The sequence below is a fragment of the Cryptotermes secundus genome, unplaced genomic scaffold (assembly GCF_002891405.2).
Source record: "Cryptotermes secundus unplaced genomic scaffold, Csec_1.0 scaffold1359, whole genome shotgun sequence".
Classification (NCBI taxonomy): domain Eukaryota; kingdom Metazoa; phylum Arthropoda; class Insecta; order Blattodea; family Kalotermitidae; genus Cryptotermes; species Cryptotermes secundus.
The window spans coordinates 806167-817623 of record NW_019734334.1 but is presented as its reverse complement, the minus strand read 5'-3'; the positions used below and the strand labels follow the sequence as shown (position 1 = coordinate 817623).

The 11457-nt window shown below is 36.2% G+C and overlaps 1 protein-coding gene and 1 long non-coding RNA gene across 3 annotated transcripts in view; one reads left to right on the top strand and one right to left on the bottom strand.

Moving 5' to 3' along the window:
• The window catches only part of LOC111868710, a 27766-nt gene extending 17311 nt beyond the window's left edge, over positions 1-10455 (bottom strand). The window contains exons 1-2 of the long non-coding RNA XR_002843550.2: positions 10199-10455; positions 5256-5333 (exon numbers count right to left, since the gene is read on the bottom strand). This is a non-coding gene — a long non-coding RNA (uncharacterized LOC111868710). The remainder of the gene's footprint in view (positions 1-5255; positions 5334-10198) is intronic.
• The window catches only part of LOC111868706 (probable phospholipid-transporting ATPase IF), a 166378-nt gene continuing 160595 nt past the window's right edge, over positions 5675-11457 (top strand). For both annotated transcript variants that reach the window (XM_023859620.2, XM_023859615.2), the window contains exons 1-2: positions 5675-5869; positions 6987-7160. In XM_023859620.2, coding sequence (XP_023715388.1) covers positions 7158-7160 — 3 coding nt within the window. In that variant the 5' untranslated portion in view covers positions 5675-5869; positions 6987-7157. The remainder of the gene's footprint in view (positions 5870-6986; positions 7161-11457) is intronic.

The window sequence follows — 11457 nt, the reverse complement described above, 5'->3', positions numbered from 1 at the left end:
ATCGGATAAGCCATTTATAAAGGGTCCTACAGTATAGTCTCTTAATTTTGAGTTATCAATGAATATATTATCTATCGCTGAACTAGAATTATTTTGAACTCTTGTGGGAAAGTTAACAGTACTGGAGAGATTGTAAGATGATAACAAAGAGTCTAAATTTAGTTTCCTATTAGTTGGTATTATTTGTATTAGATTTCTATTTAGTTCAAACAAATTCCTTTTCTTTTTTCCTGCAATTAACTCCCAGTCTTCTTCCATTAATGATGCTTTATCCTGTTCAAAATAATTGTTGTTCTGTTCTACCTCACTCGGATTATTTAGTAACGAGTTTTCTCTTAATTCAGCTTGAAGTATTTCTATTATTTTTTTATAAGTTAAAATTTCTTCTTTTGCTTTTTGCAATTCTCTATTTTAGTTAGTGCAATATTGACAGTTTGTTTCCAATTTAACACTTTCGGTTTGAAAATTTAAGTCAGAGTAACTTCCCATACACCCTTTGGTAGCGGCCTTGTTTCTCTGTTGAGTTGCTCTCAGCTCGATTCTAGTCCTTTCCAACTCCAACACCTTTCATCCTTTCCCCTTCATTGTACATTATCATCTAGTCTGAAGCTAAATAATCTTCATATTTGATACAGCCAAAACATTTGATTTGAGACTTTCACAGTAAGTTAAAGACACTGAAGCATATTCATTCAAGTCATCCATGTCAAGGGATAATAGATTTTGAATAAGCTGGAACCATCATAAATCACATCCATCGCTGATAATGGAGACACTGCCAGTTCCAAAAGTGCTGGAATTCCATTCCATCTTAACATGACTGCCTGAAAATACTTAATTTTGTTGCTATGTATGTCATGAGTCATCCAGCTTTTTAAGTTCATATTTCATTTGATGGAAGTCATTGCAGTGTTACAAGGGAGATTTGTGTTTTGGAAGACAAATTTCTTTACAAAATGAAGTTACTACATTTTTCTTTGACAGCTGCTCTTGAGAATGCCAAATGCATTTTTGCTCTGATTTGATTTGGTGTGGACACTTTATGGACGCCTGTAATGACCTTGGCCTTCATCTGATAATGTCCTTGCTTAAGGTTTTCTTGTGAAATGAAGGATGAAGGTCTTGAAGGCAGGGAGAGAGTGTGACCTCCAAAACAGGATTTGCCACAAAGTGTAGGTTAATTTAGCATTTCTGTACAGAAATACATAATGCTGTTCAAACACAATTTTTCATATGTTACAAATTACTGTGCCCAGCAGACTGATACCCTGACAACCCAAATTTTCAACACTGTGAGTATGAGATCACCTTCATTCCCCAAGTTTATCACTCTCACTTCCCCTACTTCATCCCTACCATTTTCAACATGTAGGAAGATTGTGTCATACCATTCTTACATGCTTGAATACTGTGGAGGGGGGAGAGGGGTAATGCTCAACACTTACTGCATTCATCTTTTCCTCCTCCTCCTGATTTTCTAAAGTTTTTTAATGGCCAAGAAAATGGAATGATATTTACCTTCAGGCAGTGTTTGACATAGTAAATATTTTGTTGTGGAATTTAAGTGGGGAAAATGGCGTTTTCATTCTCAGAATAGGAGTGATGAATGAGAATCTGAACAAGGTTGTCAGTTTTATAAAATAAAAGTATATTTTCAAAGTATTTTCCATAATAGTTTATTATTTAATGTAATTTATGCTTGCAAATGTTCCAAGTACTCTGCCCTGTGGTGCCAGTTTTACTTACAAAAATTTCATATATTTTGATCTGTGCTTGTGATTTTTCCATGAATAGATTATAAAATTGTTTTAAGCTAAGAATATTTGACTAATTTAGTGTTATATTTACTTACAGAAATACCAAGTATTTTGCTAATTATTCTAAAAGGAGATTTTCAAAAAGTTTTATGTCATGTTCACTTGAAGAAATTCCACAGTTTATGACCAGTGAACTGCCTTATCAAAAATGAGTTTTGAATAGTAATGTTTGACCTGTTTAATGTTATATTTGCGTGCTATAATTTTACTTATTATGATTGGTGCTTTAGCTCTTCCAATTCATTCAAGCTTAAAATATCTGAGGTGTTTACTACAACTTGTACACTCAAATATTCTGCATGTTCTGATAGCTGATATACAGTACAGGATTAGTCTGTATAATTACTCACAGATTACATACAGTAATCTTGGATCTTCAGCCAGGAAACTAGAAATGTTGCAGTGTGTTGGTGCTGTCTGAAGGTTCAGTTTGGTTGTTTATCTTCAGTTCCATTTGCAATCTTCTGCATAGCATTTAAATATATGTTAGTACTGTGGCTAGAATTATGTGAGCTGTAATTAGTTTGCCTTTAGTTTCGTAACTGCTTGTACAGCAGGAGTGTTACTACGTATGTTGCACCACACTATTTTGCTTGTTGTAAATTTTATTATTGTATATGTTTCATAATGATAATATACAATTTAACTTATTAAAGGTGGTTTGCACATAAGATGTACAAAATTTCATTTCTTANCCCCCGGGTCATATATGAAACATTCTCGTTCTTGACATGATATGCACAGAGCTGCTGTGAGTGTATCCTTCCCATAACAAGGAAGACTGCCAGTATTTGTGGTTTGAAAGAATGCATTATTATAGCAGTGCTTTTTGTCTCTTTGGGTTACTGTCATTTATTCGTTCATTCATTTATTTATTCATGCGTACACAGACACACATGCTCTTACATTCATATTAAGGTGTATTTATAGTGTTTTCAACATTTATGGTATGCTTCTTGTTGTGTGTAATACGAAATATATATAATGGGACAGTCTACACAACAACAGTTCTGAGTTCTGAAAGAGACAATTAGACACCACTGTGTCAATATTTGTTTTATTAGCTGTTGGTGGTAATGCTACATGTCATATAAACAATATGAATTCATGTTGATCAATAAGGCAATTCAAGAACTAGTACTTGTATTCTTGTATATCTGAAAATGACCCAAGAAAAGGGTTGAAACATGTAGCGTTACCACTAACAGCTAATAAAACAAATGTTGACACAGTAGTGTCTATTTGTCCCTTTCAGAACTGTTGTGTAGACTGTCCCATTATATATCTCTTTTATTTATAGTATGTTGGATTTCAAGTTCCCACAGTGGCAACTCTAAAGAGTCTAAAGCCTCTTGGGTTGTAATGCCATGTAGTTCAGAGAGAGCCTGACAGTTCAGAGGAACATATTGCCTCCATCTTCAGGGTCAAAGAGTAAACCAAGCAAGAAACCAGAAGAAGCAGGTAGCCAGTTATGCTCAACACCAAAGTGCCATGCTGTGTTTGAACTACACAGCATTAAGACCCAAAAGACTGTACTCTTCATATTTATAGTTTGTTGCCTCTCTGTAAGATGTTTAAATTGTTCTCATCTTACTTACTTACTTATGGAGCTGAGCCCTTCTTGCGGAGAAGCCAAATCTGCAGCAACTCAAGAATTTCCCAGTATTTTATGGAACCCAAAGGTTCATTGCCGTGTTCACAAGAGCCCTCCATTGATCCCTATCCTGAGCCAGATCAATCCAATCCATACCATTCCATCCTATCTCTCTAAGATCCATTTTAATATTATCCACCCACCTACACCTTGGTCTTCCCAGTGTTCTCTTTCCTTGTGGCTTTACCACCAATATCCTATATGCATTCATCTTCTCCCCCATTCATACTACATGCTCTGCCCACCTCATCCTCCTTGACATGATCATTCTAATTATACTTGGAGAAAAGTACAAGTTAGAAAGGTCCTCATTATGCAGTTTTCTCCAACCTCCTGTCACTTCATCCCTCTTCAGGCCAAATATTCTCCCCAACTCCCTGTTCTCAAATACCGTCAGTCCATGTTCCTCCCTTAATATCAGAGACCAAGTTTCACACCCATACAGAACCACAGGCAAAATTATAGTTGTATATGTTCTAATTTTTATGTCTTTGGTCAGCAGACGAGAAGACAAAAGGTTCTGAACTGAATGGCAGCAAGTATTACCCGAGCTGAACCTCCTCTTAATTTCCTCCTGAATCAGGTTTTGATTTGTTATCATCGTTCCCAAATATCTGAACCGTGACACATTTTCAAAACATCTGTTTTCTGTCATTATGTCATAATTTTGCTCTGCATTTTGGTGATGGGACAGCAACATATACTTAGTTTTTTCTGTGTTTACTTCTCGACCAACCTCCTTACCTGCATCAATTAAAGTCTGTGTGTTTTTCTTTATGGTATCTACATTATCACCCAGTAGATTCACATCATCAGCTTAGACCACAGTTGATGTGTCCTGTTTAATTTCAGTCCCACCTGGTTTTCCTGGACCTTCCTAATGGCATATTCTAAAGCAAAGTTGAAAAGGAGTGTCAATAAAGCATCTCCTTGTCTTAGATCATTCTGGATAGGAAATTTATCAGACAAATGTTTACCTATACAGACTTTACTATATGTTTCGTTTAAACACATTTTAATCAGCTTAACTAAATTGTTCTCATCTTCCTCACTAAAATGTTTCTTTAAGCCAGCATTATGTTATACTCACTAAGAGAACCACTGGGTATGATGTGAAGCTAATTTTTGTTACAATTCTGTAAAACTTTGAAATTTGTCCAGAATTAAATTGGGAGAGCGGAGGTACCCCAAAAGGCAAATAGAATGCTTATATCACCAGCCATATTAATACTGCAGTATGTGGAGTTGAATAATTTCAGTACTAGAATTAAATGAAGCAGTACTGCCAACTTTGGAAGTGTAATAGTGTTGTCTGAATGGAACTCAACTTATATGTATATATATATAAGTTTGGCTGAAACAATGCTGGACAGGTTAGCTGAAATAATAACATGTCTGCAAGTATTTGAAAGATAACATGATTGATGTTTTTCATGGTTTACCTCAGTTCATTCCATGGAATTATTGTAATAGGTTATGACCACTTCCTCCCCATTCCTATTTTGTTCAGTTCTCATTTAATTTGCTGCTAAATAAAAAAATCAAGATCCCTAAACCCAAATTTTGGAATATGATAGACAATTGATAAAAATTAATGATGAAATTGCATTAAGCAAAGTATTTATTTTCTGTGTGTACTTCAGTTAGTTGAAGATGAATTATAGATAATAATTTATATTCTGAGTTGTTAAAAGATTTGCAAATAAGCCAGGGTAGGTCACTCAGTAAAGTGTGACTGGGGGGGGGTTCTGTTTGCCACCATAACTAGTAATGTGCCAACTTACCAGTAATGTTGAAGTGTAGAGTGGATGGAGCTCTGCCTTCATGTCCCTTATGTTCCTTTACAGCATGATGCATAGGTGCTGCAATAGTTTTAACATAAAAATAAAAAACAGACTCTTGAAAGCTTACAGCCAAATAAACCCTAATCTATTGTCTACTGTGAACTCAACCTTGGATTTGGTCTAAAGCCTATTCCTGCTTTCAAAAGCTTGATGGGCATTAAAATAACTATGTTCTGGCTTCTGAAATCAGAAATCAGAAAATGTAATGTGAACAGAAATGCTGTTTGAATGAATGTGTAAGGAAGGACACAAAGATGTATATGTTGAAGCATTCACTTGTTAAACCAGAAAGCATCAAGGTCAGAGGCTAGATAGTACAACACAACATTCTACTACAAGTAGTGCATGCTTGAAGTTATAATCACTCCCACCCACTCTCCTAGCTTGTATGGTGGTTACCTTTACAACTATACCAGTAACTTGACAGCCTAGGGAAGTGTCAGTTCTGCAGTGTGTCCATTGATTTCAAGCATGGTATATATATGGGTACATGTTGAAGAGCATGGAGTTAGATCATGTGGGTGCACATGGGGTTATGTAACAATGAGCAAGCTGTAAGAATTTTTTAATTATGACTACTTATTAAACATGATTTTTTTTGCAATGAATAAATAATAAACACACTGAAGAATTTCACAGTATATAACTTTTTAATGTGTTAGTGTGAGTGTGATAGGCACATCTTATTACTTTTTTAAAGAAGGATGAGCACATTTCTTTGTTGTATCTGTTAATGCTTTTATGAGCAGAAATTTATATATTAATATGGTGTTAAATGATGAGTGTACAGTGAGTGTTTTCAAGTTTTCCTTGTGTTTTGAAGATACTAAAGGTGTTGGCCACAGGTTTGATAGAATGTGCACTACTTTAAAGGAAATGTATCAGAGATTGACAGTTATTACTATACAGTTGAATTTCTGTGAAAATTTATATAACAATTGTGTGGTGCTTATTTCTTTTCCTTTTTTTGATAACTTATAGAAAGTATTGGCATTTTTTCTCAGCTGTAATAATTCCAGGATTCTGCCTTCTCGACAAGAAACATATGACAAAAAATAACAGTTTAATTTAATGTTGTGGAAAGTTAAAGCTGATTTATTTTATATGTGTTGTAACTTCTGAGTCAGGTATAAAGTGTACTGCAGGTTAGCAAGTCATTTGAATGTGATAATAGGAGATGTTACATACATTTGTAGTAATTTTGTAACATTAGCTTTTGTTGATAACTTGTGCAGTAAAATTTGTTGGTGTTACACGGATGTTTAAAGCTTATGGAATTATATTCAGAGCTGAAAGAGTATTTTTTCAGTCTGTTGGTAAGTTTAAATGTATAGCAGCAGTACATGAACATAACTGGGACTGAATCACAATGAATACCACAGACAGTGAAACCAGAATTAAATGGATCTTATTGTCAAATCAGTGACTTTACTGATGACAAGTTCAAAGATGTGTGAGTGAAAAGGATAAAAGTGCAAGTAGCAGGCAGCCTGTTATTGCTGCTTGTTAGGTCTCATTGGCCACTTATAAACTGGCATTAGTAAGACAGTATATTTGACCTTAACATGCTGACATACTGTTGGAAAGTTGTGTGTTGCTAACATATAATGGGACATTTGCACACGTGGTTAATTGGAATGCTTGCCAATATTCTGCTTTATTAAATTATAGGAATTGAAGGCAATGACAGTGAGTGTAGAACAGATGTCTGTGAATGAAACATCTTTTAATGAGAACACTATGGAGATTTTACCAAATGACTGGTGGCAGCTGACTGAAAATTTTGCAGTTCCTAGGGTTTGACAGCCGCTTACAGTTCTACTCTTCCTTGATTCCTGTGGGATGGTAAGTACTAAACCATTTAGATTCTAAAGGGTTCTGAATTACTGGGATTTTGGACTTTTTCCATCGTCCAGTATTCTGGAGACTAGAAAACATGACATTTCAGAAACTTGATCTGGTTCCGTCCTCAGATGAAAGGGAAGGACACTTACTCAGTTATATCCCTTAGAAAGAGATAAACTCAATCACTGGACCAAAGTCATGTTTTCTAGTCTCTAAAATACAGGATGACAGAAAAAGTCCAAAAACCCAGCAAGTCTGAGTACTAAATCATTTATTTGATGCTTCTGCAGTTTATAGTCCCTCCACCTTGGCTCCTAGTAACAGATGTTAAGTTGCACATATCTAGGTCAGTGTCATAGATGGATATGATACCATGTATCTGGAATCTGTGTGATTCGTTGCAGAATTTTAGACTGGGTAACATTTTTTACTTGCAAAAACTCATGAACAGGAGACTGGAGCTGTGATTAGGTCAAGAATTTTGTGCCTCTTTGTTTATTGATATTTCTTATGAGACTATATATTTAACTTCATGTACAGCATTAATATTTATATTAAACTTATGACTGAAAAAAAAATTAATGCAAAGGAGTAGTGGGTGTTGTGATCTGTAAAGTGTTTAATGAGAATTACCATGAAAATTAATTAATTAATTGGCTTAAAATTATTAACTGGACTGAGTATGCATGTATATATGAAAGAAATTGTCCCTTTGCTTAACTAATTAAGCACTATGAAGGCGTATGGGGAAGTGGATATATAGATCCACATTTTCTTGTCCTTGTCACTAATTGGAGGTGAGTGGTCAGCTTCATGCCCTGGGCGCTTTACCCATAGGGAAAGAGCTCTTGGTACCCATTAGGTAGGAGGCTGGGTGGGCCCCAGAGCCGGTCTGTGTGATGTGGAGAAGAGAAAATTCTAGACCCTATCAGGACTTGGACTCTGACCCCTCAGTTTTCCAGCTTGTAGCTGGTCACTATACTGACTCTGCTATCCTGGGTCTGTGTATGAAAGAAATGTCTAAATTTTGTAATGGAGAACAGGAAATGCAGAGAATTGTACATAATTAATGACACTTGGAGGACAACAAAGTTTAGTGGATAATAATTTCCTAAAGTAGTATTTGTTTCTGTGTTTGATTCCATTGGTATATGGAAGATTTAACATAATTTAAGCTAATAATTCCTGTTCAAAGTTCATCAATTTTAAAAGAAATACCCACAGGGAAGAAGGGAGCAGTTTTAAGAAGTTTCCAGTGTTTATGCTTTTAAGGTTTAGAATTAAATTCTATTGAATATTCCAAACTTGCTTACACCTAATCTTGCATCCCCAGTCCTTATCTTGAATTTGATTAGGATGCAAGATTTGTGCCTGAACCTGAGGGTTATCACATTTAATGTAGCATTTCTTGTAACCAGATATATCCACACAAATATTTATCCAGATAGTAGTGAATAGAAAGGTATCAAGTTCATCAATGTATTTTTTTATTTAGCATATTCAGCATATTTTTCTACCTTGTGTCACAGTTTTCCTCTTAGTTGCAGAAAGGAATGAATGCATTTTGAATTTCATTCTACATGAAATTTTGAAGGGGCACATGGTAGTGTAGCTGGTTGAGACACTATGCTACGAGCTGGAAGGTTGAAGATTAGAGTCCCGATGAGGTAGATTTTTTCACTTTACCTAATCCTTCCAGCTGCACTAGGGCCCTGGAGGCGACTTAACCTCTGACAGAAATAAGTACCAGGAATCCTCTTGTTGAAGGAAGGGCGGCTGACGTGTAAGGCTGACAGCCTTACCGCCATCTGTGAGCCAAGTGTCTAGAGAAAATGTGGGAGCCTCAATGTCTCACAACCTTATGGACCTTCATGGCCTGTTACAGGGATAGCTTAACCTTTTACTTTATGAAATTTTGAAAACCCAGATTCCATTCATGTTTCAGTAGCATGTTTCTGAATTTCCTTTTTTCATCCTTGAACAGTGAGGTGTATATAATAATTTTGCTGTCATCTGCACCACTAAGGAGATGCATTTATCTAATATATTTCAAGCACTTACTTAATTACTTCTTGGCTCTGTTATAACTTCCTGGTGCCAATGCACTTGGAAAATCAGCCCATTCTGTTTTTTCCTGTAACAGGTTGGTGAAAATAAATTTTTTCTTTTAATTCTTTTCACGAATATACCATTTAGAAGATTGGAAATGGAGCACAAAGCTCAAATATTTTCTTTGATGTTCGAAATTTTGCTGTTTCCCTGTAATCTAGGATTTTTTATGTTCACTGATTGGCAGCCTTTGTTTTGTATTCCGAGTTAATACCTAATTACAACTGAGACAGATGGTCACTTTTGAGTTACAGGAGATTTACAGAGCACTAGTAGGTGGCTTTTTTTCAGCAATAAATTAACGGCTGTTAGGTCAGTGGGATTAAACCCTTTTATAACCCTGAAATATTTGGGAACTTGGAGAAAAAAGTTTTTTTTCAGTTCAGTAGTCAGAATAACCTCATCATATGGGCATGTGGGAATGTTTCCTCAAGGGTAAAGCGGCTGGAGCTTGAAGCTCCATCTAGCCCCAAGATCAAGATTGGTCGAGCTGTAGCTTCACTCCCCCATTTATCTCAGTGATGTGATGCTTAATTAGTTGAGCAGAAGAACAGCTTTACCTTTACATTTGTCAGAATAGACTGCATAGGCAAAGAAAGGCGCATCATTTTATTTCAACAGCATAGTTCGTTTGTCAGAATTTATTTATTTTTTATTATTTTTTAATCATAATCTTCCCCTAAATACAATCCTGGCTGGCTGGCTGGCTGGAATAATATTTTTGTGCTCCCACCTCAGGATTCCTGTTGCTTCATTTCATTGTTTAGACGTAAAATTTTAATTGACCGTTAAATTTCTCATGTCGTCAGTTCAGGTCGCCTTATGTAACATCCTACACAAGTACAGTATTATATATACTATTTATATATATTATGTATTATTTTAAAGTAATGTAAGGTAAAGGTAAATTTACCCCTAGGCTTACTTACATAATTAACACGGCATGAAGACATGTGGAGGTGGGCGTATAACTTCACCAGTCTTTTCTTTGGCACTAGATGGAGGTGTGGTCAGCTTCACGTCCTGCCTTATTACTTCTCGGTACCCACTATATAGGAGGCTGGGTGGGCTTCAGAACATGTCTGGATGTTATGGAGAAGAGAAAAATCTCTTGCTTCTGCCAGGAATCGAATCCCGATTCCTCGGTCACCCAGCCCCTGACTCAGTCGTTACACTGACTGAGTTATCCCTGTTCCATTTCAAAATGGTCACTCTTAAGAAGACAATGAATAAATGGCAGGTGGTACATATGTATGCGCATATTTAACCCCGCGGAGCGCCTGTTGAGATCATTCTGCCCGTCCATCTGACAGTCTGTACTCATGAAGCAACTCTAGAACCACTGAAAGGGATTTCACAAAGTGTTATATAAAGGGGCTTTAATAGAATTTGTTGACTCATTCGAGTTTTTGTTGAAATTGAACAGAAACAACACCCACTATGTGGAGACCTCTTTGCTTTTCGTCGTGCATCACGAGAATAACTATTCATTCGAGCGAAACACATTTCGCATAAAATTTGTAGAAAAAAGAACGCGTTCTATGCCCAGTACAATTTTTTCCGTAAATCGTGCGGTTTTCGAGATAATTGAACATGAACTTCTTCCGAATCGCGTACATTTCCGATCCTATAACGTATTCTGCACTAAGCATCTGTTTCCCAACTGATTCCCAAGATAGTTTCTAGGCCTACATATGCAACACTGACACTTGCAGATGGCAGGAGAGTATTTACATATTTTTTTATCCAAACCGCAATTCAGAATTCTAGCACTGCACATTTTTACTTCTCTGTTTCAGTTCTTTTTTTCCCAGCAGTCAGTTAAAGTACTCGGCACATAAAAATATTTCGTTGACCAGCGGGCTTAGTTATTTTCCGTCTGTGACAAGACGATTCTTCCTCAGAAAATTTCTATGGAACTCAGTCATCATCATCTGTAATCTGTCAAGACGACAGGTCCACAGTCTCTTCCAAAACAATTCCTCCACTTAATGCGATCTAGAGCTTTCTCCTTCAAATGACAATATCCTCTTCTGTCCCCAAGGTCATCCAGCATCTTCTTACGTCTTCTTCCTCGTCTTCTTGTCACTTCTATCCGCCCCTCTATCTTTCCTTCAATAACTTCTTTTAGAAGGCAGTTTCTGCGTAAAACGTGACCAATCCAATTAGCCTTCCGTTTTCTTATTTC